This window comes from Podarcis pityusensis (assembly GCF_964106645.2).
Source record: "Podarcis pityusensis genome assembly, chromosome: 6".
NCBI classification, from domain to species: Eukaryota; Metazoa; Chordata; class Lepidosauria; order Squamata; family Lacertidae; genus Podarcis; species Podarcis pityusensis.
This window is the reverse complement of record NC_138030.1, coordinates 24836917-24864127: the sequence shown is the minus strand read 5'-3', so window position 1 is coordinate 24864127 and position 27211 is coordinate 24836917. Positions and strand designations below refer to the sequence as shown.

Sequence of the window (27211 nt, the reverse complement as noted above, 5' to 3'; positions counted from 1 at the left end):
CAGTTTCCCAGGGTGTGCCCTCTGTCACATGCTGACAGTTTCTAAGAGCCTCAGGTGAGAGCTGAGTATAGGGTGGGGACCAAAGGTGGACAACCTATCCCAGAAGGAGCATGACGTGTGCCTCCCCAGAGGTACTACCCGCTCCCTAACATCCCATAGACCCCCTACATGCAGAAATGCTACAAGAATAATGTGATGGGACGATGAGCTGCTTGTGTGTAAAATCCTAGTCCCTCAGAGTTTGGTCAAGTTTGCAAACCTCTGTCTGTAACGGAGCCCCTTAAACATGGCTCCGTCAGTCGCTGGCAGATTCCGACAGTGGTTGCTTTCGGAATCGCTTCCAACATAAAAGCTCCTTAATGGAAACACGTCTTCTGGACTCTCTGCGTGACAGTTTCCGGCGAGGAGTGGGTGTCCCTACAGGAGGTCCTGAAACCTCCCCACTGTTTTCGCTGGAAGTGTCTCTGAGCCATCCCTCCAGCTCCCTTTCCCTCAGCTCAGCTCCTCTCCCCCTACTGGTTCCCTCTTCAGCTGCTGAGTCTCTCCCAACCTGTGTGAGCCCTTTCACTTCCCTTCCTTCCGATGGCAGTTCCCTGACATCCACCTCCCCTCCAGGGCCCCCTTCATCCCCTCTCGCCCCCTCCTCTACGGGCGGTGAGGAGGCAAAACCCCGGAATGAACTTCCTTCATCTTCCGATGTCCCGAACACTTCTCTCCACCTGTTGCGGTTCCTGGTCTCGAAGTACTCCTCCTCCTCAGAGTCCATCTCCCCTTCCCCTTCCGATTCCGAGAATCCTTCCAACTCCTCCTCCTCATCGGTGGTCCCAAAGTATTCCCTCCGGAACCTCTCCACAGGCTGAGGTTTCCTTGGGAACCTTTGATGGAACGTTTCTATCAATACCTCGTCATTGATATCTTCTGCCCTTACCCAAGTGTTTTCTGACTCCGGTTCTCCTTCCCACGCTACCAAATACTCCACCTGATCCCCCTTCCATCTGGCGTCGAGGATTTCTGCCACATGGCTGCTGCATTCCCTTTCTTCTATGACCGGTCCCCGAGTGGCCATCCCTTCTCGTCCCCCCTCATACGGTGACAGTAACGACCTGTGAAATACTGGGTGCAGTTTCATGTGGTTGGGTAACCGGAGCCTGAAAGCCACTGGGTTGACCTGTTGAATGACCTCAAAGGGACCCAATCTCCTGGGTCTTAATTTCTTACAACCTCCTTTGAACGGCAACCCTTGGGTTGACAGCCACACCCTATCTCCCACCCTTATGGTTTCACCTTCCCTTCGGTTCTTGTCTGCCTGCCTCTTGTATTCTTCCTTCGCCCTTTCTAAGTTGAGTTGGAGCTGACGATGGATTGCTTCCATTTCTTCTACAAAATGCTCGGCTGCCGGGACACCCCATCTCTCCCCTTCTCCCCCTGGGAAAGCCCTGGGATGACACCCATAATTAGCCAAGAAGGGGCTCATCCCTGTGGACACATTCTCGGCATTGTTGTAGGCAAATTCCGCCAGCGCCAACTTTTCTACCCAGTCATTCTCTCTGTCATTGACATAACACCTCAGGTATTGCTGGAGGACCCCGTTTGCTCTTTCCGCCTGCCCGTTGGTTTCAGGGTGCCGGGCAGTCGAAAAGTTGACCTCCACCTGCAGTAAGCTCATGAGCTTCCTCCAGAACCTGGAAGTAAATTGTTTTCCTCGGTCTGAGACCACCCTCAATGGCACCCCGTGCAACCTAAAAATGTGTTCTACAAATAACTTCGCTGTCTCTTCCGCCGTGACTGCATGCGAGCAGGCTACAAAGTGGCACATCTTTGTTAGTAGGTCTACCACCACCATGATGGCTGTTTTCCCCTTGGACTTCGGCAGATCAGTCATAAAATCTATCGACACTGCCTCCCAAGGTCGTTCTGGGGTTGGTAAGGGTTCTAATAGCCCCGCCGGTGCCCGCCTCTCCCCTTTGGCTCGCTGGCATTGCTCACACCCTCTTACATACTCCCGTATATCTTCCCTCACCTTAGGCCACCAAAATTCCCTGGTGACCAACCACATGGTTTTGTGTTGTCCAAAATGCCCCGCCGTGGGGCTGTCGTGCAACTGCTTGAGTACCCTCCCCCTTAAGTCTCCTTCAGGGATATACAGTGCCCCTTTGTAATACAAAGCTCCATTTCTTTCCTCGAAACCCCCTGGTTCCTCTCCCTCACCCCTAAGACCTCTGAGCTTATTCTGGGCGTATTCATCATTCTCTGTTTCCTCTACCAGTTCTCTTTGTCCCACCAATGCCGCCCCACACACCCAGCGGTCCTCTGGAATGACATGTCTCTCTTCTGGTGCTCCCTCCCCCTCCAAATATTCAGGTTTGCGTGAGAGAGCGTCCGCCCTAATGTTCTCTGGGCCTGGCACGTAACAAATCTCAAAGTTAAATTTGGAGAACTCCTGGGCCCATCTCACTTGCCGTTGGTTGAGCACTCGTGCCGTCCTCCAATACTCTAGGTTCTTGTGGTCAGTGCACACTTGCACCTTATGTTGTGCGCCAATTAGCAGGTGCCTCCATCTCCGGAACGCCTCATGAATGGCTAGTAGTTCTCGGTCATACACCGTGTAGTTCCTCTCGGATTTGTTCAGCTTTCGCGAAAAAAAAGCACACGGTCTCCACTCTGACTCCTCCTTCCCTGGCTGCAGAAGCACCGCCCCAATAGCTCTGTCTGATGCGTCAGTTTCCACTCTCATCGGTTTTTGTAAATCCACATGCAGGAGTTGTTGTTCCGAGGCGAAGGCCCTTTTTAGTTCCTCAAATGCTCGCTCCGCCTCCTCAGTCCAAACGAACTTCTTCTTACTGCTGAGACAGTCCGTAATGGGCGCCGTCAGGTGGGCAAAGTTTCGGATGAACTTACGATAGAAGTTCCCAAATCCTAGGAACCTCTGCACATCCTTCCTTGTTTTGGGTGTTTTCCATTCCAGCACCGCCTGGACCTTGCCGGGATCCATGGCCAATCCCTTGTCTGACAGGCGATACCCCAGGAATTCCACCTCCTTGGTATGAAACTGACACTTCTCCAGTTTCACCCACAGCTGGTTGGCTTGCAGCCTGCTCAACACTTCTCTGACGTCTCTCACATGCTGCTCCTCATTCTCAGAATACACCAACACGTCGTCTAAGAAGGCCACACAATTCTTGTAAAGCAAAGGCCCCAGGACGTGGTTCATAAACGATTGAAAGCACGCGGAGCCTCCTTGTAGGCCGAAGGGCATAACTAAATATTCAAATGCCCCCAAAGGGGTGAACATGGTGGTTTTCCATTCATCCCCCTTCCTTATTCGTATCAGGTTGTACGCCCCCCTTAGGTCCAGTTTAGTAAAAATCTTTCCCTTCCTGACCCTTGTCAAAATGTCGTCAATCCTGGGCATAGGGAAAGCCACTGGTTCTGACACTGCATTTAAGGCCCTGAAGTCACACACAAGCCTCGGCTTGTTCGTGTTTTTTTTTATCCACAAAAAACACTGGGCTGCCCCCCACCGCCCTGGACTCTCTGATGAACCCTCTCTTCAGGTTCTTGTCAATGAACTCTCTTAGCTCCTGCATCTCTCTGTCTGACATGGCGTACAGCTTGCCTACAGGGAGCTGTGCCCCAGGGAGTAAATTGATTTGACAGTCAAAGGGTCTATGCGGGGGTAGTTGGTCAGCTTCCCTTTCGCTGAAGACGTCGCGGAGATCTGCGTATTGTCGTGGTACCTTCACGTTCTCCGTTACTTCAGTCCCTGCTAGGGTGGCTTGGGCCCCTGCCAAACCCTTTCCCTCTTTGCAGTGTTCTAAGCAATGTGCTGAACCAAAAGAAACCACTCTCTGATGCCAGCCCACCAGCGGATCATGTAACGCTAGCCAGCTCATCCCCAATATAATGGGAGCTCCTCCCAAGGTGGCCACATTAAACGCTATCAGTTCGGTGTGCCTTGCCACCTTCATTATCATTGGGACGGTCTGCAAGCTGACTTCTCCTCCCAACAGCTCCCTGCCATCGATCGTGGTCACCTGCAGGGGGTTGCTTAAAGGGATCGTCTGTATCTGGTGTTCAGCTGCAAACTCTTTGCTCATGAAATTGCAGGAGCTGCCTGAGTCCAACAGCGCCTTTATCTTTAGAGGGTGTCCGTTTGGCAGCTCTAGCGCCACTTCTATCACTAGGGCGGGTTTAGGAGGTTCTGGCGTGGGCACTTTCACTGCTCTTTGGCCTGGCTGCTGTGCCCCGACGGTGGCAGCCAGGCGTTGGCTTTTACTTGCTTCGGTATTTCTTCCTCTCTTCCCTCCACAGCTCCTACCATCCCTTGCCATTCCTTCCTCTGGGGGCAGACTCTGGCAAAGTGACCTGGCTGTTGGCAGAGATAGCATTTCCGGGCGCCTTTTCCCTCCTTCTTTCCCCCCTCACTGGGCTTTGAAACTGCGCGCGCGCGCGCTGTTCCGATTTCCATCGGCTCTGCCGGCGGGAAAGTTGGCTCTGGAATGTCTGGAATGCGGAACTCCTTCCAACGTTCCCCCTTCCCTTCCCGCCTCTCCAATGCTCTCGCCTCCTGGCGCGCTCCTATGGTCAGCGCTGATTTGGTCAGCTGGTCCATAGACTCCGCCCTGGGCGCCCGGGAAAGTTCGTCTTTCACAGCCGAAGAAAGCCCTTCTTCAAAGAGCATTTGAATGGGTTCCGCCGATAGATCCCACCCCAATTTATGGATCAACATGGTGAACTCAGTCCAGTACTCACGGACAGATCGGCTCCCCTGTTTGCAAGCCATTAACTGTCTGCGGACCACTCCCTGTTCAATATCGCTGGAAAACATCAGATCCATGGCGCGAAAGAACTTCATCGTGTCCTTTAGGACGTCACTATTCGCTGCCATCAGGGGTCTAACCCAGTCTCTCGCCCCCTTTTCAAGATGCCCAATCACGAAAGCCACTCGTGATTCCTCGTCAGGGAATTCATCAAACTGCAGATTGAGGGCATATTGCATCTCTGTCCGAAAGCCATGATAGTCTTTGGGCTCCCCCCCAAACTTCTGCACCAATCCTGGTACCTTTCTGACGAGCTGGGTGTCTTTCCCCTTTTTGTCTGCATCCTGAGCCCTCCTCTCCTCAAGCCTCGCCGTCTGCAGCGCTAGCTGGACCTCCAACACCCGGTACCTTTCTTCCAGGCTTGGACCCGCTCCAGCTCCTGCTTCTCCGGTTCCGGCTGGGTTGCTCATGATGCCTTCTCCTGCACAAGCTGCTCACGAAGTCTGTCGGAATGCTGTGATGGGACGATGAGCTGCTTGTGTGTAAAATCCTAGTCCCTCAGAGTTTGGTCAAGTTTGCAAACCTCTGTCTGTAACGGAGCCCCTTAAACATGGCTCCGTCAGTCGCTGGCAGATTCCGACAGTGGTTGCTTTCGGAATCGCTTCCAACATAAAAGCTCCTTAACGGAAACACGTCTTCTGGACTCTCTGCGTGACAGTTTCCGGCGAGGAGTGGGTGTCCCTACAGGAGGTCCTGAAACCTCCCCACTGTTTTCGCTGGAAGTGTCTCTGAGCCATCCCTCCAGCTCCCTTTCCCTCAGCTCAGCTCCTCTCCCCCTACTGGTTCCCTCTTCAGCTGCTGAGTCTCTCCCAACCTGTGTGAGCCCTTTCACTTCCCTTCCTTCCGATGGCAGTTCCCTGACAAATAATAATAGAGTTCAAAATTGCCATAGTCCAACAGGATTGTTGAAAAAGAACCATTGGTATCAGTTTCAGAACACATGGGTAGATACCACTGAGGTCTTTGAGATTCATTGCCGTACCTCCTGTATTTTTTAAGAAGATCAGTATGGAGTGCTCTGAATTGCATTTGGAACCATGATGCATGAGGAAGGGGAGCGGACCCTTTCACTGTTTTCTGGTAATGAATAATCCCCCAACTGCTATTTGTTCCAGTAGGAAAAAAGCATCCTAATGAATCCCACACACCAAACTTCTATTGCCACAGACACAATTCCCCTACCCACATCTGCATGGCTGGTTTTTTAAAAGAGGGGGAAATTTGATCGCAGTTCTTAGACTTCTTGGCTACCTTGGTCCTTATTTAACTGTAGATTGATGTCTAATGGGTGAACAAACCTTAAAATAACTCTTTCAGCAGAACAGTGCAATGCTAGGAATGTATTTGGGGCACACACACCTTGTCTAAGTAGATAGTCAAGAGGCAACTAAATGATGATCAAAGCCAGAAGCCGCGGCTGGAAAGATTGGTGAGCAATAGTCCCTTCTCGACTCCAAATTGCTTTCATTTTTCTCTTTCAGCTGGTGTTAAAGCAAAAGCCCAGGTCAGCAAGTTTTCGTCGGATCCTATTTTTCTTACGAAAGGAAAATGTCATCTGTGAGCTTGGGCAGATTATTCTACATGAGAAGTTAAAATCAATTTGGCACTGATCTCATTTAACATGGCAGGTCAGTGTCAGCCTGCCTTATTAGCTCTCTTGATGAAACCTGAGGAATGTCCTTCCAGGTATTAAGAAAAGTGAAATCCTGGTAATGGCATATTGAGTGTAGGCAGTAGATTAAACTGCAGAGGATCTAGAGCCAAAGGTGGCCTTGCACGCTTTTGCTGATTTTTAAAATTCACTCAAAATCCTGCTGTTGTGACCAAGCGTTGAAGTTGCTGGAAATCTTGCCATTGAGCTTATTCACATGGGCTCCCCCCCCCCCATTCCCATCTTACTCCTTAATATTGATGAAAAGTGGGGTTTCCCCCCAGTTTTGCTAGAAATGTGAACAATTCTCACATTTAAAAAATAAAATAAAACCAGCAGTTCAGGAATAGCTTGGACATACCGTATTGCCTGCACCTGAATATAAGCCGCACCTTTAAAATTGGAGGGGGGGAGGGAAAAAAAACCTGAATATAAGCCACTCCCTTCCTCGCTGCTCCTGGCTGCATGGGGGGGGGGATGTGCTGCATTGCCGGTGGCCTTTCCCCTTCCTCACTCTCCCATCCCGGCCTTCGGGGAGAGGACAGGGGACTGTGCATGGGGAGGGCACCGCTTTGCCGCACTCCTGGTGCTATTTGCCCTGCGCTCCTGGCTGCATACCGTAAGGTCACGAATTGACGGTTGGAATTTGGGGGAAAAGGGAGGCTTATATTCAGGCCAATACGGTATGTGGGTGCAAGACACAAGAGAACAGAACAAAGGTCAGTGGGTTGGAACCATAAAATTCCATGTTTAAAACGGATCTCCCCTCCATCTCTGGTTGTTCAGGGTTGTATCCTGAGTGAATAGTTCCCATTTCCAATGGCGAAAGAGTTCTTGCTCCATAGTATGCTTCTGAATGCCAGTAGTATTTCCAGGTAGTATGCATCTTCCTTGTGGGGAGTGATCTTTTTTTTTCCTGGGCCAACATTTGGGGTGGGGCAGGTGAATCCTGGATTTGGGAAGTAGCATTCTTTAAAACTAGCTTCCTTTACATCTGCTTCCCGATTGAATATTGGGGAACTAGAGGGTTGCAGGGAGTATTTATTCAAGACCATTTGCATATGTGTTACAAACACACACACACACACACACAGAGAGAGAGAGAGAGAGAGAGAGAGAGAGAGAGATATTCTTTTGCCAGTTTCTTTTCTATGAACCATTATAACCCTATGCTGCATTTCTGATCAGAGGTGTGGGACAGCAAAAAGGCTAGCTACCAGGAAATTCTTTTGGACAAGAGATGATGATTACACCTTGGGAATCACCTCTAGCCTTCCTGTGGAGCTGATAACTCGTGTCAGTATCAAGAGCTGAAGGAGATTGCAGGGGATGCCAAATGGAGATTTCATCTGTGAACCTTCAGTTAGTTCTGGGCAAAGGAAGGCGAGATCTTCACAGAGAGAGGCCAATGAAACCTTAAATTACCAGTTGGGCAGGTAATTGACCCCATAAAAGCTTTTAGGAGTCTGGATCAAGCTTGTTTGCTGGTCTGAGCAACTAGGAGATCTTTTCCCATTGTCTATAGATTACTTTTGCCTTCCCCCTACCCTGCTGTTGCCTTGTCTCCCTCATTCCTCCTCCCAATGTGCAAAGGAGTCCAAGAGTTACAGCTTGCCATGATAACATCTCTCCTATTGTCACATGCTCATTCATTAAAGAATAGAGGGGGGGTAATTGTAGCTCCATGCAGCATGCAACGTACAGTGTATGTGTGTGTTGGTGTGTGTGTGCAGCTATAAAAGGGCATGTGAAGATCTTGTACTTTGCAAGATGTGCTGTAGTTACATGACATATGCAGGTGTCCTTATGCTCAGAATTTCTCTGGTGTGAAGTGTCCCTTAGGATGACTGAGTTGAGAGACTGTGACCTTTTCAGACGTTTCTCTCTTTCATCTAACTTTAGCTTTCAGTGTGTTTACATGTCCAAGGGAGACTGAAGAGAGTTCAGGGATTGTTTCTGCAGGATTACTAAACCTGTAAATTGACTCCAAGATGGTATGAGAAAGGGAGAGTTTGGTTTTAATTGTTAATGTCTGTAAACCACTTTTCATCCATATGGATGGGAGAAGTTCCCGTTGACCTCAATCTGATGCGGATTTTGCCCTTAGAATGCAAACATTTCTTTGCCTTGGTTTCATTTCCAGTTAATGTCGTGAAAGTAGCAACTGCTGTGACTTACTGCTCTAATTCTAGAGTGATAATGGAGTTCAGCAGCCATTACCTTGGCATCCTGCTATATTTATCTCTTCCTTCATGGCTATTGCGGTGTGTGTGTTTGTGTGTGTGAATTTTCTCTCTTTCAGGTTCTACTCAGGGTCCCAAAAGTAATTCAAACCAGCAGAGGTGGAAGAGGTACTATTGCTTCCAAAGTGTCTGGTTTTGCATTACAAGTGTTGAGTGCTGGAATAGAGACAAGCAGCAATTAAGACTCAAATCTGGAGGCTGCAGTCTCCAGATGGGGAGCCAGGCAAAGGTCTTAACCTGCTACTGGAGACTGGAAAACCATTGCACCTGAGATTGATGGACCCAGAACAACCTCCCATCCTGCCCAGGCCTGTAGGGCCAGAGGCTGGACTTTAAGGGAGTGCCTTCCTCCAAAGAACCTAATGCCTCTCACAGTACCTCAGTGGTCAGGAGGCCATGGAAAGGGTGCCCATCTTCAGGCCAGAGTGCTAGCCCTTTAAGCATCTGAGATGATCCAGAATGGGGTGGAGTTTGGGAGATGTAATCTAAGGGCAGAGACTTGAAAAGGCTCAGTCTATTGGCAACTTTAGTTGGAGAAAGTTGCTCACTTGGAGCTATCCCTGGTCCTGCAACTCTTGATCAGCCTTGCTCTGTGGAATCAGTCATCAGTTTAGAGCATACCAGAGAGGCTTCTGTGTTTGATTCAGGTGTTGATCTAAGTCAGGCATGGCCAAACATGGCCCTTCAGCTGTTTTGGGACAACAACTCCCATCATCCCTAGCTAACAGGACTAGTGGTCAGGGATGATGGGAATTGTAGTCCCAAAACAGCTGGAGGGCCAAGTTTGGCCATGCCTGATCTAAGTCAAGATCATCCAGATGTTGTTGGATTCTAGTTCCCATCAGTTCAAGTCATCATGGTTAGTGGTCAGGGACGATGGGAGGTGTAGTCCCAGGGCTTTTTTTTCAGCCAGAACTCGCCAGAGCTCAGTTCTGGCACCTCTCAGGTAGGCACCATTGCCCTCCTAAGAGAACAAGGGAGGGGTTCATGATGAGTTCCTGCACCTCTTTATCTAGAAAAATAGCACTGTTCAGTCCAACAATACTTGCAGTGCCACCAGTTTCCCATCCTTGTTTGGACAGGGGTATCCTGCAGATCACTCCATCTTGGAGCACTTTTAAGACCTTGAAGGTCAAAACCACCACTTTGAATCTGGCCTCATAGGGTGCAGCAAAGTATCCTGGTCAAAGAAGCAATGACTTCTCTCCCACAGCTTGTAAGCTTTGATTCCTTTATTGAACCCAGGAACAGAATGTTATGAAACTCTCAGTCATCCTCTTCCACTAATGATTCATAGATGCTAGGGTGACCATGTGCCCTACTTTATAATAATATTTTATTCTTTTTTCCATATAGAAAGTTACATTTGTTACTCAACTACTGTATTATGAAGACTTAGCACTCTATTTAAAGGGCTGTCCAGGTTAAAGAAGAAGAAACACAGGGGCCTTGAAGTTGCCCATCAACATTTCACACCTGGACAGCAGACTGTGTGTGCCCACCTGTTCAGTCTTCCCCGGTATGGTGGGATTTATTGCATTTTTATTGGAATTATAGTAATTATTTTGCAGATTGCATATATGCATAGCAATTTTTGTATGCAGATATGTGCCCCCTTTTGTCCTGTATTTTGGTGATACATTTTTTCTTCTTTTTCCAGGTGTAGGAAGTCATCCTACTCTTTTCACTGTGCTTATCAGTTAGTGCTTAAAATAGCATTGAATAGATTTTGGCATTTTATCCAATATTTCACAGTAAAGGAGTGATGTGTTGCCACTTTCCGTTGCTAAAACCTCTTGACATCCCTTGGACATGATTGTGCGGAGTCGAGGAGCTGTTCATATGCCACTGTTAAAAATAAACTGTCTCCTCAGTTTGGCTAGATCCAAACTTCTGTTACGCAGTTGGTCTCGCCGGCAAAGTTGTGGTTCAAAAGTCTGCAGAACCAGAAATGTAGGCTGTCTCTAAATTGCAATAATTAGGTCTTTTTAAAAAATAAAATAAAAAAGCTCGCAACTTTGCCACATAAATCTAAGCCCTTGCCTCCTAATTAGAAGTGACTCATGGCTCCCCCGGAAAGTTGGTGTGATCTACGTCTGTAGCATATAATTATCTCTCTCTTCCGTGGAGCAGTATAGGCAGCCACTTAAGCATTAATTAACTTTAATGAACTTACTGAGATCAACTTTGGCTTCTGGAGCAGTTTGGTTTATGCTGTAAATTTTGAAGACAAAACACTGCGCTGTGGGATTAAGTAATACCCTACAGCCAGCCTTGGGGTGTCCCACCTTTGTCCCTTCTCTGGGGTCACTTTTTAAATGCCAGCTTATTCCCTCCTGTCACGAAGAACTGGGGTGGACTTATTAGCAACAGCAAAATGCATGGGATTAAATCCACCATGTGTTATTAATCTTGGCAAGCTAATGAGAGGTTAATGAACATAGTTCAGTTGCTAAATTAAATGCAATGGGTCCCTTGCTTTCTAATAACTGAGCGTTTGGAGCAAAACAAATTGTTTTGAGTAGCAGAAGTGTGTTCTGGTTGCAATTGCCTTCATCCTTACAAGCCGCACTGAACACAGTCAGACTTAACACCTGAGCATGGAACTAGGTTATCTTCTTGCTGCAAGAATGGGCGCTCTGTGGTAGATAGTGGGCATTTCCCCTTTGCCTTGCCTTTTTTGGACTTGTGGATCTCTTAAGTCCCTGGAACCTTCTTACCTGCCTCTTCCAATAGTTTGGCCCAGGTAACATATATGATCTGGGAGCATTTGATTTGCAGGCATTGTTAAACTGAAGCAGGGAGTAGGCCTCAGTCGTGAACCTTACTAGGAGGGCAGTGGGAGCCTCATCTAAACTTGTCTTGAGCACTTTGAAGGAAGGATGAGATAGACCGAGAATTGTAGAGTTGGAAGGGACCACAAGAAACTTCTAGTCCCACAACCCTGAGATTAAGAGTCTCTTGCTCTAAAGTATGTTCAAATGCTGTAAAATGAACAGAATAGTGTATATGCCGGTTATTAATTGTGTTTATACCCTTCCTTTCCTACAAGGTGGCCAATTCGGTGTTCATGATTCTCCCTCTTCATTTTATCCTCACAATAACCTTGTGAGGGAGGCTAGGCTGAGAGTAACTGTGAGCCAGTGAGACCCAGTGATTCATGACTGCGTAGGGATTTTAATATGTGTCTCTCTGGACCTAGTATGACACCCTAACCATATCTCCTAGGGACTAGTATATGCACAGCTAAATTATACCCCATACTAAATAATTACTTATATTACCCTAGCTGCGAAAGCTCCTCCAGAATTGTGAGTTCACAGTTCAGAGGTGATTTAGTAAGTGGTTCTTTTTTGACATTTCTCGTATTGTGAATTCTGCTCGAGGCCTAAATTGCACATAATGTACATGAGATTCCTTTCTGTTTCTGTCCTGCATTAGCAACATTCACAGCTTCAAGGCATTTTAGCGTCAAAGTGTGGGAACTTGCTCATACTTTGGCAAGTCTCCAGGGGGAAATGGGAGCTCTGTGTTGTCAGCATAGTAGGTGCCAGTACTTCAATAATGATGGCAGCACTTAGCGCTTTGGGGAGTTCAAAGCCCTTCACGTAAATCATTTGGTTGTAGTCCTTCCAGCAGCCCCACTGTTATTATGCTCACGTTGCAGGGGGCTGTAAGCTGAAGCTGACAGAGAATCGCCTAAGGCCACCTAGCTAGGTCGTGACTGGGAAGAGACTTCCTGGTTCACAGCTCAGCCTCCTATCCATTACGCTATACTCACTCTTGGGGTCTAGCTTTCACTGTATAGCTCAGCTGAAATATTGGGTCCAGCAACAAAAGCTCCTGCTGGATCAAGCCCCAAACCCGTAGAGTCCAGCACCCTAATCTCACAATGGTCAAACAGATCCCTGTGGGATGACCATAAACAGGACATGAGCACGATAGCCCTTGCCCTGCTTGTGATGCCCAGCAACACAAGAGGTAGAATATGGCCGCAGAGGGCTACTAGCCACAATGGCTCTTTCCCTCCACGAATTTGCCTAATCCTCTTTGGAAGCCATCCAAGTTGGTGCCATCTAACTGGGATCTGTCTAGTCAAGTGACAAAGGTGTGGTGACAGGCCTAGAGACCTGTGAGGTAAAGTTAAATTAGTTAGGTACGGTTAGCCCTGAGGGAGAAGATATGATTATGAGGCAAAATGGCAGTCCTCTCCAGGCATGGAGGACACGGGTGGCGCTGTGGGTTAAACCACAGAGCCTAGGACTTGCCGATCTGAAGGTCGGCGGTTCGAATCCCCGTGACGGGGTGCGCTCCCGTTGCTCGGTCCCTGCTCCTGCCAACCTAGCAGTTCAAAAGCACATCAAAGTGCAAGTAGATAAATAGGTACCGCTCCAGCGGGAAGGTAGACGGCGTTTCCGTGCGCTGCTGTGGTTTGCCAGAAGCAGCTTGGTCATGCTGGCCACATGACCCGGAAGCTGTCTGCGGACAAACGCTGGCTGCCTCGACCAATAAAGCGAGATGAGCGCCGCAACCCCAGAGTCGGTCACGACTGGACCTAATGGTCAGGGGTCCCTTTACCTTTACCTTTACTCCAGGCATGGGGAGGGATGTCATGCAGATCATGGCACAAGCTTGTTTTCTGTTGATCTGGAGGGCAGGGCCTGAACCAATGGGTTTAAATTGGAAGAAAGGGGTTTCAACTAATCATTAGGAGAAGCCCATGTCATCTGATTGCCCTCCAGTTTCTGTTTCTCATTGGGACTCAGCAACGTTCATCACAATAATATGTTTTGAATGTCTTATAAACATGCAACACCAGATGGTGCCAGAGAGCAATAAAGGTATTTATATGGATTTTTACATAGGTTTTCCCTCCCCCTTTGTTGCAACAATTTAATTTCTGACTTATTTACAGCATTTTTATTCTGTATCTGGATCCACCCCTGGACAGATGAAAAACATCAGTTGACTTTTCCCCTTTCATATTGTAAGATCAGAAGGTCGGCAGCTCAAATCCGCACAACAGGGTGAGCTCCCATTGCTCTGTCCCAGCTTCTGCCAACCTAGTAGTTCGAAAGCATGCGAGTGCAAGTAGATAAATAGGTACTGCTGTGGTGGGAAGATGAATATCATTTCCGTGCACTCTGGTTTATGTCACGGTGTTCCATTGCACCAGAAGTGACTTAGTCATGCTGGCCACATGACCCGGAAAGCTATCTGTGGACAAACGCCGGCTCCCTCGGCCTGAAAGCGAGATGAGTGCCGCACCCCACAGTTTCCTTTGACTGGACTTAATCGTCCAGGGGTCATTTACCTTTTACCTTACCTCCCTTCCGTAAAGTACATCTGCAATTATTGTTTAAGACAGGCTGAGGTAACTCTCACACAAGATACAGCATGAGAGTGCCTCTGATGGTCCTTTTCATGTGTGCATGCACCACATAGGAACATTGATGTGGGGTAGAAAGGGAGCCATTTTAAAGTGGAAGGCTTTCCAACCCCAATTTAAGCCCGAGGTGTGAAAAAGCACTGGCTGAGGGTTCCTGTCTTTTCTGTTGATTCCAAAGGGTGTTTCTTCCTGCTCTCAGGGGAGCTGTGCAGCAGCTGCCTTAAGCACAGCCTGACTGTTAACATGGTGTCAGGCTGCACAGGAGATCATGTTGCAGACAGCTAGACGGGGAATTCTTCGGTTGCTTTGCTAATTATGATCACTATAGCTCCCCGCTCCCTTTTGAATTTCAGGCCTAGTAGACTGCATCTGGTGTAGTTCTTTAATTTAGATTTTGTATTTACACAGCTGGAGTGCTTATACATTTGGATTGTGGGGGGATGCAGGTTCAAGGCCTTTGCTTACCTGAGAGCAGACTATTTTCCTTCCATGATTGCAGGGGCAGAAACAGCCCTGTTGTGGAAAAGGTGAGCAGGTGTGGGTTTTTGCCTGACGGTTATCTTCACATACGGCTAGAGATTTGACTAGCAGAAAACACTGTTTCTTTTATTTTGACATGAGAGTTAAGCATGCAGACCCCTTTATCCTGTTTGAGGTTCCACATATATCAAAATAGACCAAACTTCATACATTAGCAATATATTTGAATTGGTTTTAACACAGGGATAAGGGAACAAAATTTCCATCATTCCTAACCATCCCCCCTCCATGGCTGTTGTGAGTTGGAGAACTGCAGGTTCCTCAACCCTGGTTAAACCCTTGGCTATGCTGACTGGGGCTGATGGAGTTCAACAAACATCTGGAGGGCCAGAGGTTTGCTCACCTCTGCTCTAACTGCTATTGAAGGATAAATTTCCTATGCATCAGAACTTTGATATGCACGTACTTTATGTATCCTTTGTTTGAAGACGGAGAGAGGAAGAGAAGTGCTCAGATTTTCTTACTATTAAAAAATAAAATTCTAGAGAACATGAGTAGTGGTTAGGAAATTATAGTTGTAAAGGTCAGCATTGAGAATCTGTATTTTTGCTTTTTTCCTATCAATGCAAGTAACTGTTGCTATGCAGGTAACTACCAATAAATACTTGATTTTGACTGGAACATGCCAAGTTGGCTGGCAAAGCATGCACCGTAATTCCCTCAGGCCTGCCATAGCGATGCTTTCAATATGCATTTTCGTTAAATAAAGGAAGAAAGGAAATAATTCATTTTGTTCTTCATGTTTTCAGACTGAACCTTTGATGCATGAACTAAATGTAGACAAACACCAACTTGTGGGATTATAGAGTTAGGTATTGTATTGAACTGCCTATACTTCCATCATTTTTCTCACTATGAAACAATTTATAATTAGGAATGTCAAAAGAACCCACTAGTTCAGCATCTCTTTTCCTGCAGTGGTCAAGGAGAATCATAGAATGGATGGGACCACAAGGATCATCTGATTGCAATGCAGGAATCTTTTGTCCAACTTGGGGCTTGAACCCGCGACCTTGAGATTAAGAGTCACATGCTCTACCTCAGTCGTTCTATTTACAGCGTATTTCACTTTATGAAGAATGTAATGTCATTATCATTATTATTATTTAGATAATTACTATAATGCTTAATTGCAATGGTCTCTAAGTGGCGTACAAGGAAGATAGTACAGTGAAAATCAAAAACAATTAAAACTATAAAATCAGATTTCAGCTAAAATGTCTGCTGATTTTTTATTTTATTTTTTTAAGTATTCGGTAGATGCCGGACATTCAGTAAGGAGGGGGCCTGTTTGACCTCAATCAGTGATCAGGCAGGGAATATAAGGGTTTCCATCTTGGTAGCAGCACAGTTCAAGGTGGACTTTTGTAGCACTTGCATTGATACACATTTGCATGCCTTCTAACCATTGCAGCTTATCAGTTCAAAGCACTTTCCCTGAGCTTAGCTAAGAGTTGTCCTCTTTGGTTATCATTGATACTCACCTTTCATCTCCTAACCTCAGTCTGCAGGACCAGACATATTTGCATCTCTGAAATCCCCGCTCCCAGCGCCCTTCCTGGTATAGATGGCGCACACACAGTGCGCTGCTTGAGAGCTACATGTATTGGAGGAATATTCCCCAGGGATTATGACTTACTTTGAAATCCGGCTTCATTGATTTTACAGAGTTCACTGGTTCTGTTCTGTTGTTACACAGAAGGACTACAGATCCCTCAAAGTAAGCACCATGATTTTGTCAAGGAAATATGCTGAGGCTCCTGCCAGAAACCCGCTGGTAGCATCTTGAAATATGTTGGCACGCCAACCTTTTTGCCTTTGCCAGCAAAGAACGAGGTCACATTTTACCCACATGACAACCACACCTGCGCTTGCAGTCTGGACAGTGAACTTCTGGGGTCCACAGTGTACTGCGTCAAATAAATACAGCATTACTTGCATGCCTGCTCCCTTGCACGAAGCTGGCTCACTGTGACTCACCCTCTCTGCCAAATAAACATAATACTTGGTCCTTGTGTTGAAAGGCGGTGGCAAGTGGGCCTTTATGGGTCAGTATGGAGATGACAGAAGGGATCACTGTAGACTCCTTGAATCATAAAACTTTTAACCCTGTTGACATATTAACATGCACCATTTGAGGTTTGGGCGAGACCCTCACCTTCCAGCACTCTCATGCCAATCATGCTTGCCTGAGTAACATCATGGGAAGAATGTTTCCAGCTACCCCCTTCCCCCACCTTTTGAAGCCTTATAAGAAGCTGCTGAAGGAAAGGGACTGTGAGTAACATCACAGGGTGAGCTGCTGCCTGAAGGTGATGCCCAAAGGAGCCGTGTTCCTTTGGGGAAACTGAAGCCTAGACATCTGATCTGATGAGCTTGATTCTAGGTTAATTTGAAGCAAACATACCAGCAGTGGCCAGAACATCGAGGACCAAGGTGAAACTGTTCAGACTCCCTTGTTTTTGCTACTGCCCGGAGGTTTAATACTACTGTGTATGACATTGATTTTTTTTATTTTTCATTTGCTGTTAAATTTGCTGGATGTTGCTGTTTTATTGCTGCTGTTATGAAATTATTCTTGAAATGGTTGATATTTTTTGGCGTATTTTTCTAAGTTGCTTTGAGCATAATTTTTTTTGCGGCAAGGCGGCATGCAAATAAAGTCATGGTTGTGATGATGATTGTAGAAGCAGAAAACCTTTAAGACAGAAGTACACATTTTTCAGTCTCTTGCTTTTCTGTGGGGGGGGGGAGCATTGCTTATTAGGGATCCGTATGACGTATGGGCAGTTTACTATTTGCAATATCATTTGGAGCAACCCAAATATCATATTTTGGGGCCTGGGGGCGATGCAATCACTGCAAAAGATTTACCCTGGAATGGAAAATTTAAGTGAGAAGTGCAGGAATGTCCAGTGAGCAGGAAAGCTTCACGGATCTTTCTTGCCTATATTTTTTTTCCTGGCATGATGTTTTCCAGGTGTGTTTCTCCATAGAAGTAATTCTAAAAGCACTTCTTGGAGAAAAGCCAAGTTTTTGTATGAAGTTATTGTCTTGTTTAATGACTTGCATCTTAGAGTTGATGAAGTGCTCAGTGAAGACGAAAGCTAGGCCAAAAGTTCAAATGAGCTTGGAAGAATGGAACGGGGTAAAATGCCCTTTTGCCTGCTGCTGCTACCTCTTCTTGCATTCTTGCAGCAACAAAAGCAGGGCTCCTAGCTATTTTCTGCTCTTCCAGGCAGCTGCTAGTCACCATTTTGTTCCTTGCGTAATGCCATTGTGACCAGCAGCAGAGCAAGCCAATCGGGCGCCTGGGCCCTGCGACTAGGGGCGGGGCCAGCTGGGGCAGGATGCTCTGAGGGGCCTCTGAGAAGTCTGCCTGCCTCCTCCCACTCAGCTGCCCTACAGTTTTTTGGGGGGTGGCAGGTGGATCGTTTGGGGCAGCACAGGAGCCTGTGGGTGCCCAAGCCACTGTGTCACTCCCAGGAGAGACATGTGACTCGGGTGCCTTCAGGGCCCGCGGTGAGTGCTGCCTGGCCTTTTGTCACCCCCCTCAGTGGTGACACCTGGGGTGGACCACCCCTACCGCACCCCCTTCCTCCGCCACTGATTGTGACCAGTGTTCTCTTCTTATGTAGCATGGTTCAGTGGAGCATCCTGAGGTAGGGTGGAAATGGCTGCCATGTAGAAGGAACATAGGCTGGATAACCTAGGCATGTTCTGAACTGCCCATGTCCCCCCACCTAAAAATGGTTGAAATGCCCCTTCATCATTTTGCTGCCCATGAATGTGCATTTTGTCTCTGCCATAGTCAAATTTTCCTTTGACAGCAACTAAGGCCATATTCATGTATTATGGATGTGTGGCAAGGCACAGTGAATTTGCATGGATTACCTCTGCCACTGACATCCACAGCTACATTTGAAAATGGGAACAGAGTCTCCACATGTACAGGTGTATGCATATAAAGCTTTCTCCTTGTGATCAGGAACCCTGAAAAATCAAAGTCTCCAATCATGTACCGAGAGCCCTACTTACCTACAGGTATATGGGGGCGGGGCGGTCTGTTTTGACCTTTAAATGAATGTGTGGAGGTCAAGGGTGGTAGTCATAGAATCATAGACTTGTAGAGTTGGAAGGGACCCCCAGAGTCATCTAGTCCAGCCCCTTTGCAATCACAACTTGCTGTTGCATACTTGAAGCTTGTGCTTCCATTTCCATCCTCCGTATATTCATTAACCATGGAATTGTTGTGGTTTTGTGTTTGGCTGTACCTACCAGCTCAACATTATAAACCATGACATCACATCCAGTGAAGCATATGTGTAGGATCTGGGTGCAAGGTAGATTATTGGCCCACCCCATAAGTTTTGTTTTCATCTTATGTTACCGGATATGGTCAGCCAGTCACCACAAATTACCATGCCATAAAATGTTGAGTGAATGGATATAAAATTAAACCTTAGGAATAGCTTTCCTTAGCAAAATCTTCTGCAAATGTGCAGATGGTATCTAAGTTTCAAATATGAATACATTATCAACTTAATAATGATTTTAAAAAATTCCATTAGCTTTCCCAGTTTTGGTAGGTTCAATTTTTGGTGTATTTGTCTTTCAGTTTTCTGAGATTCGCTCACCAGGCTGTTGTTGCCTCAGAGTTAATTTAAATGTTTACATTCTCTTCCCAAATAGGTTTCTTAGAAGAAGCATTTGTTTAAATGGGCTTGACTGTACTGCTGAGATAAAGAGCTTTCCAGGCTCATCAGAATATATGTTTTCACGCAGTTTTGCATCTCAAGTCTCCAGAATAAAACAACTGCTGGGAATCATATTGGAAATAATTCTTCACTTTGCAATTCCACAAATACACAGTTTATTATAGTTTCAAAGAGAACTTGCCCTCAAGCAGAGACATTGTTTTGGGTGCCAGAGCAAAGATTAAAGCTAAGGGTGTTTTTCTTATATATGTAAAAAGATATATCTATGAAAGGAAACTGAATAGAAACAGCTTCAGCTATATTAATTCTGATCCATTAAAACATATTCTTTCAGCATGGTATGCCCTAGATACTTTGCACTACAGTTCCCATCATCCCTGGCCATTGGCCAGGCTGTCTGATTTTGATGTGGATTATAGTCCAAAACACATGGAGGCTACAAGACCGGGGGAGATTGTGATATAATGATTCTTGTCTTTGTACCTGCTAAGACAAGTAAGACCTGGGGCAGCCCGTGCATGTGGCGAGGTGAAGCCATTTGTCTCAGGAAGCCAAACTAATCCCCTCCCCTTGCCCTCACTGCTGCGACTGTGCCCATGCTGCTGCATTGTGGAGGCAGCGTGGGTGCAGCCTCAGGTTGAGGAGACAGTTGTGGTGACAGGGCTGGCAGCAGTGGGGGCACCACAGTGGAGGCAGGGAGGGGGCAAGGTGGGACCCCAGATCTGTAGGGGGCATAGGCATCAGGGCAGGAGCAGCATCTTGGCCAGCCCTGAGTAAGGCCAAAGTTCTGGCTACACATTAGGCTGGCAGATCTGGGATTGATCTCTTATATCTAAGATTATTTTTACTAAATATAACTATGGGATATTGCTGGTCTGAATGGGGAAGTGGCTTGGATTCTTTCCTCTGGCTCTTTCCCCCTGATCTAAACCTCCTTTATGGAAACTATTTGTTCTGTGGGGTGAGGGGTGGGAACATACAGGCACCTGTATCATGCCTTAATTTCCCCCTCCAAAATAAATAGCACCTGGGGGAGGATTAATTTGTGAAAACAGCATATAAAAGAAGGGTTAAAAAAAAGTCCCAATGTCACTTGCTCAGTGAAATTGCAACCCTTATGTTTGCATCTATCACCAATCTCCCTGGATAAATTGAAGCTTGGTGATCGGTTCGATGAATTTTTTTCCTGGCGCAGGCACCAGGTAGCGTATTTTATCGCATATTCTGATATGGAACTTGATAACCTTGGTGTCTGTGACAGGTGGAAGGAATATGATAACCAAACTTACGGCACCTGCAGCAACTTTCCTTCCTTAAAATTCAGTACTAAGTTAACACAGATTCAACACCAGGAAAAGTTGGATTCTGTGACTTGCACACATTCTGCAGAATGAGCACACTTTCACCCATGGTTCTCTATTTTGCATAATGTATTCTGCTTCTGATAGTTACACAAGAAGAATCCTGTTGGATCAGAGCGCAGAGCTCATTGAATCCAGCATCCTGTTCCCCACAGTGCCAATAAGATACTCATTGAAAGCCCTGCAAGCAAGACATGGAGGCAATAGCCCTCCCTTGCTGTTGTCCCCTAGTGACTGGTATGGGACTCCAACTCCCATGAGCCAAAGCCATAATGGCAGATGGTGAGAAAGGATGGACACTGTAGTCTAACAACATCCAGAGGGCCACAAATACTCAAAAGTGAGTGTGGCCTCCTCAAACCTAAGGACTGTATGAGCTGCTCGGGGAAGTGGAGTGGGGTATTGCTGTTACTAATCTGCCTTCAGCCCTAGGGAATATATAGCATAGGTGATGTTTGAACTGGAGGGCTTCCTGGTCCAAAGATTATTCAATTCGCCCCCAGACTACACTATCTCTAAATGTGACAGTCTCTGACATGTACTTGCCAAACGTATGTAAATTACAAGTGACTTTTGGTTCGCTGTGTTCACAAATTAATTGGTGCCATGTGCAGTGTGGAGTTATGCAGTGCAAGGCGTGAAAAAGTCCAGAGCCTGTTTCTTTTGTAAACTTGATATTACTTGTTTTGCAATCAGTCTCATTGTTCCTTCTGCACTGAACCAGTGAGTCAGTTTCCGTTGTTTGTGTGATTTGATTTTTTTTTTGAACAGTTATACAAGAGACAGAAAACACAAAGCTTACTGCAGGAGGTGTGGGAATATATTTTACTTAATAACAGTGGAGTCGGTTGCAATTTGACTGTGACTTTGAGCATGGGAGGTGGGAAAGAGATGGTCTAGAAAATAGTTTTTTGTGTGGGCAGCCTTAACAACAGGGTACCAAAGATCTTTCAAAGGAGACCGAGGACAGAAAGAATGCTGTAAAGCAAAAAGGTTGTTGAAAGTTCAGCAAGGCAAATTAGCTGCTGGCTCCCAAAACATTAGGTTATTATCAGACCTTATAGGTGCACTAAAAAATAATGTGTGTGTGCACACTTGCCTCTTTTACAAGTTACACGGTCTATGACTATTTTGAAATGCAGTTGCCATCCAATTAAATATATCTTAAGTTGATTAAGTTGAGCTTGCAGGGCAGCAGTTGAAGAAGGAGCAAAAAGGGTTTTCTTGTGTGTGTGTGTGTGTGTGTGTGTGTGTGTGTGTTTCTTTGTGGCTGATTAGCTGTTCTCCCTGTGCAAAGGTCAGAGGGGGCAGGGTTTCTGTTGAGGCAGGTGATTAGCTGTGGGAGGAGCTTATCAGAGCTTGCAGGGCAGCAGTTGAAGAAGGAGCAAAAAGGGTTTTCTTGTGTGTGTGTGTGTGTGTTTCTTTGTGGCTGATTAGCTGTTCTCCCTGTGCAAAGGTCAGAGGGGGCAGGGTTTCTGTTGAGGCAGGTGATTAGCTGTGGGAGGAGCTTATCAGAGCTTGCAGGGCAGCAGTTGAAGAAGGAGCAAAAAGGGTTTTCTTGTGTGTGTGTGTGTGTGTGTTTCTTTGTGGCTGATTAGCTGTTCTCCCTGTGCAAAGGTCAGAGGGGGCAGGGTTTCTGTTGAGGCAGGTGATTAGCTGTGGGAGGAGCTTATCAGAGCTTGCAGGGTAGCGGCGCGTGCCTAGCGGCGCGCGCAGTTTGATCCATCTTTTAGATTTAGGGGAGCTAGTCTCAAACGTTTGTTGGGGGAGACCTAGGTTTTTTTGTGGGGGGAGTTATTTGTCCTGTCTTCACGCTTTTTATGATGGAGGACCGCTGTAGCCACCCCAACGACACGTTCTCAAGATGGAGGGGGAGGGAACAGCTGCAGACGCCTGCGGTTCCTGCGCAATGTTTGCCATCTTGCCAAAGGTTGCAAGCAGCTTTACCTGCAGCAATTGCATGTTGATTGCCCTCTTAAAAGACAAAGTCCAGCAACTGGAGGAACGTGTAGCTACGCTCCAAAGAATTAGAGAGCTGGAGCTCTTCTTGGAAGCAACAGAGCACACCGTCTCCACCAAGGAGGAGACAGGGGACTCCCCTGAGAAGGAGGATAGTTCACCAACACAGGAGCCAGATATATGGAGAAATGTGACTCAAAGAAGTAGGAGGCCCAGGGTTCACTCTGATTGTTTAGAAATACACAATCACTTTGAGGTCCTCTCCCCTAGCATGGAAGACGAAGAGCAGACTCCATTTGAGGATCTCTCCCTCATTACAGTCGATCAGGTATATGAAGACGAGTAGCAAAGTCAGTCCTCAGGGAATGTGCAGGCGACCTTGGAACAGACAGCTCACGGAAGAACCCCGACCAAACCTAAGAGGAGGCGTGTAGTGGTGATAGGGGATTCCCTACTGAGGGGAACAGAAGCAGTGATCTGTGGGCCTGACAAGATGTCTCGGGAAGTGTGCTGTCTCCCCGGGGCTAAGATCCAAGATGTAACTGAACGACTGCAAGGAATCATAAAACCCACTGACAAATACCCCTTCCTCTTGGTTCATGTGGGAACCAATGACACTGCAAGCAATAGCCTCCAGAAGATCAAAAGAGACTACGAGGCTCTGGGCAGGAAATTGAAGCAATTAAATGCACAAATTGTCATCTCATCTGTCCTCCCAGTTGAACGACGTGGCCCAGGGAGAGAGGGAAAAATAGTGGAAGTGAACAGCTGGCTTCGCAAATGGTGTAAACAGGAACGGTTTGGATTCTTAGATCACGGACTGCAGTTTCTTGAAGATGGACTTCTGGCAAGCAATGGGCTGCACCTCACAACGGTTGGGAGAAATGTTTTTGCCAAAAATCTCAGAAACCTCATCAGGAGGGCTTTAAACTGACTAATGTGGGGGAGGGAGACAGCGCTCCTGAAGGTAGGAGTCTATCAATTGATGAAGATGATCATCCAAATGTCGTAGACCAAATGGAGCAAACAGCACGCAGACCTAGTGGTGGGAGGAAAAAATCCTTAAATAAGAGACACGGGGGAATGATTAATGGACTTCAATGTCTGTACACTAATGCGCAAAGCATGGGAAATAAACAAGATGAGCTTGAGCTCTTGGTACAGCAAACTAAATATGACATAATAGGCATCACTGAAACCTGGTGGGATAAGTCCCAAGATTGGAATGTAATAATGGAGGGATACAATCTATTTCAGAGAAACAGACCAGACAAGAAAGGAGGAGGAGTGGCGTTATATGTCAGGGATGTGTATACCTGTGAAGAGATCCAAGATTTAGAACCTCAAAGCCAAAGTGAGAGCATTTGGGTCAAAATTAAGGGAGAGAAGAATAACAGTGACCTCATTGTGGGAGTTTACTATAGATCCCCAAGCCAAACGGAGGACATAGATGATGCCTTCCTGCAACAGATGGCCAAGCATGCAAAAGGAAGGGAGATAGTAGTAATGGGGGACTTCAATTACCCGGATATTTGTTGAATGTCAAACTCAGCCAAGAGCATAAGGTCAAACAGATTCCTCACTGGCCTTGCAGACAACTTCATTGTCCAGAAAGTGGGAGAAGCAACAAGAGGGACAGCCATTTTAGATCTGGTCCTAACCAATGTTGATGACGTGGTTAGTGGGGTAGAAGTGGAAGGATCATTAGGCACGAGTGATCATGCTCTTCTGAAGTTTACTATACAGCGGAAAGGAGCAGCCAAGCATACTAGGACTCAATTTCTTGACTTTAAGAAAGCCGACTTCATAAAACTTAGGGAAGTGCTGGGTGAGATCCCATGGACAGTAATACTAAAAGGAAAGGGAGTTCATGATGGCTGGGAGTTTGTTAAGAGGGAGATAGTAAAAGCACAAGGTCAGACAATACCAATGAGACGGAAACATGGAAGGTGCCTAAAGAAGCCAGGGTGGCTATCTAAAGAACTTTTAACTGAGTTAAGATTAAAAAAGGATGTGTACAAAAAATGGAAAAGGGGGGAAACCACCAAAGAGGAATTCAAACAAATAGCCAGCACGTGTAGACACAAAGTCAGAAAAGCTAAAGCACAGAATGAACTCAGGCTTGCTAGAGAGGTTAAAAGCAACAAAAAAGGTTTTTATGGGTATGTTCGTAGCAAAAGGAAGAACAAAGAAACAGTGGGGTCACTCAGAGGAGAAGATGGTGAAATGCAAACAGAGGACACAGAAAGGGCTGAACTCCTCAATGCCGCCTTTGCCTCAGTCTTTTCCGATAAAGAAAACAATGCCCGACCTGAAGAATTTGGAGCAAATGATTCAGCAAAGGAAACACAGCCCAGAATAACTAAGGAGATAGTACAAGAATACTTGGCTAGTTTAGATGTATTCAAGTCTCCAGGGCCAGATGAACTGCGTCCAAGAGTATTAAAAGAACTGGCAGATGTGATCTCAGAACCACTGGCAGTCATCTTTGAGAATTCCTGGAGAACAGGCGAAGTCCCGGCAGACTGGAGGAGGGCAAATGTTGTCCCTATTTTCAAAAAGGGGAAAAGAGAGGACCCAAATAATTACCGCCCAGTCAGTCTGACATCAATACCAGGGAAGATTCTAGAGCAGATCATTAAGCAAACAGTCTGTGAGCACCTAGAAAGGAATGCTGTGATCACCAATAGTCAGCATGGATTTCTGAAAAATAAGTCATGTCAGACTAACCTGATCTCGTTTTTTGACAGAATTACAAGCCTGGTAGATGAAGGGAACGCAGTGGATGTAGCCTACCTTGATTTCAGCAAGGCATTTGACAAGGTGCCCCATGATATTCTTGTAAAGAAGCTGGTAAAATGCGGTCTTGACTATGCTACCACTCAGTGGATTTGTAACTGGCTGACTGACCGAACCCAAAGGGTGCTCATCAATGGTTCCTCTTCATCCTGGAGAAGAGTGACTAGTGGGGTGCCACAGGGTTCTGTCTTGGGCCCGGTCTTATTCAACATCTTTATCAACGACTTGGATGATGGACTCAGGGGCATCCTGATCAAATTTGCAGATGACACCAAACTGGGAGGGGTGGCTAACACCCCAGAGGACAGGATCACACTTCAAAACGACCTTGACAGATTAGAGAACTGGGCCAAAACAAACAAGATGAATTTTAACAGGGAGAAATGTAAAGTATTGCACTTGGGCAAAAAAAATGAGAGGCACAAATACAAGATGGGTGACACCTGGCTTGAGAGCAGTACATGTGAAAAGGATCTAGGAGTCTTGGTTGACCACAAACTTGACATGAGCCAACAGTGTGACGTGGCAGCTAAAAACGCCAATGCAATTCTGGACCTCATCAATAGGAGTATAGCATCTAGATCAAGGGAAGTAATAGTGCCACTGTATTCTGCTCTGGTCAGACCTCACCTGGAGTACTGTGTCCAGTTCTGGGCACCACAGTTCAAGAAGGACACTGACAAACTGGAACGTGTCCAGAGGAGGGCAACCAAAATGGTCAAAGGCCTGGAAACGATGCCTTATGAGGAATGGCTAAGGGAACTGGGCATGTTTAGCCTGGAGAAGAGGAGGTTAAGGGGTGATATGATAGCCATGTTCAAATATATAAAAGGATGTCACATAGAGGAGGGAGAAAGGTTGTTTTCTGCAGCTCCAGGGAAGTGGACACGGAGCAATGGATCCAAACTACAAGAAAGAAGATTCCACCTAAACATTAGGAAGAACTTCCTGACAGTAAGAGCTGTTTGACAGTGGAATTTGCTGCCAAGGAGTGTGGTGGAGTCTCCTTCTTTGGAGGTCTTTAAGCAGAGACTTGACAACCATATGTCAGGAGTGCTCTGATGGTGTTTCCTGCTTGGCAGGGGGTTGGACTCGATGGCCCTTGTGGTCTCTTCCAACTCTATGATTCTATGATTCTATTCTATGATTCTTTGATTAATTGTAAGAGTAGGGCCATTGCTAGGAACCTAAAGGACTTGGGGTGGATACTGATGACACATATTTGCATAATATTTCCATATGCTAATATAGATACATCTGGCCAGTTTAAGATGGCAGTGTATTTTGCAGTGTGTCCTGCCAATGGGTATGCAAAGTTTTTGAAAGAGGGAAATGGATAGGAAAACCAGGGCTGGTGCAAAAGACCCCAGGCTACTCCCTATTAACTCACCAGCTGAAGATTAATGATCTGTGTACTTGATGATGCACCATGTTTAATGCGTTTTTGTACATTTACAGCTAAGTACTATATTGCAAAATTTGGAAAAGTGCAAAATCTGAAGGATAGCTTGAATACAGTGGTACCTTGGTTCTCAAACTTAATCCATACGGGATGTTGATTCCAAAACCAAAGTGTTCCAAAACCAAGGCACGCTTTCCCATAGAAAGTAATGCAAAATGGAGTAACCTGTTCCAGACTTTAAAAACCCCTAAAACAGCAATTTCACATGAATTTTACTATCTAAAGAGACTCGATCCATAAAATGAAAGCAATAATCAATGTACTGCACT

The 27211-nt window shown here is 46.3% G+C and overlaps 1 protein-coding gene across 5 annotated transcripts in view; it reads left to right on the top strand.

The window, feature by feature from the left end:
- PPP1R16B (protein phosphatase 1 regulatory subunit 16B) overlaps positions 1 to 27211 on the top strand; it is a 122404-nt gene that overhangs the window by 68990 nt on the left and 26203 nt on the right. The window contains exons 1-2 of one of the 5 annotated variants that reach the window (XM_081009251.1): positions 18009 to 18165; positions 18474 to 18687. The exons of 1 other annotated variant lie outside the window; for it this stretch is intronic. In XM_081009251.1, coding sequence (XP_080865377.1) covers positions 18660 to 18687 — 28 coding nt within the window. In that variant the 5' untranslated portion in view covers positions 18009 to 18165; positions 18474 to 18659. Of the gene's footprint in view, positions 1 to 18008; positions 18306 to 18473; positions 18688 to 20835; positions 21063 to 27211 lie in introns of those variants that run through there. 3 more of the 5 variants (XM_081009249.1, XM_081009252.1, XM_081009250.1) reach the window with 3 other exon arrangements.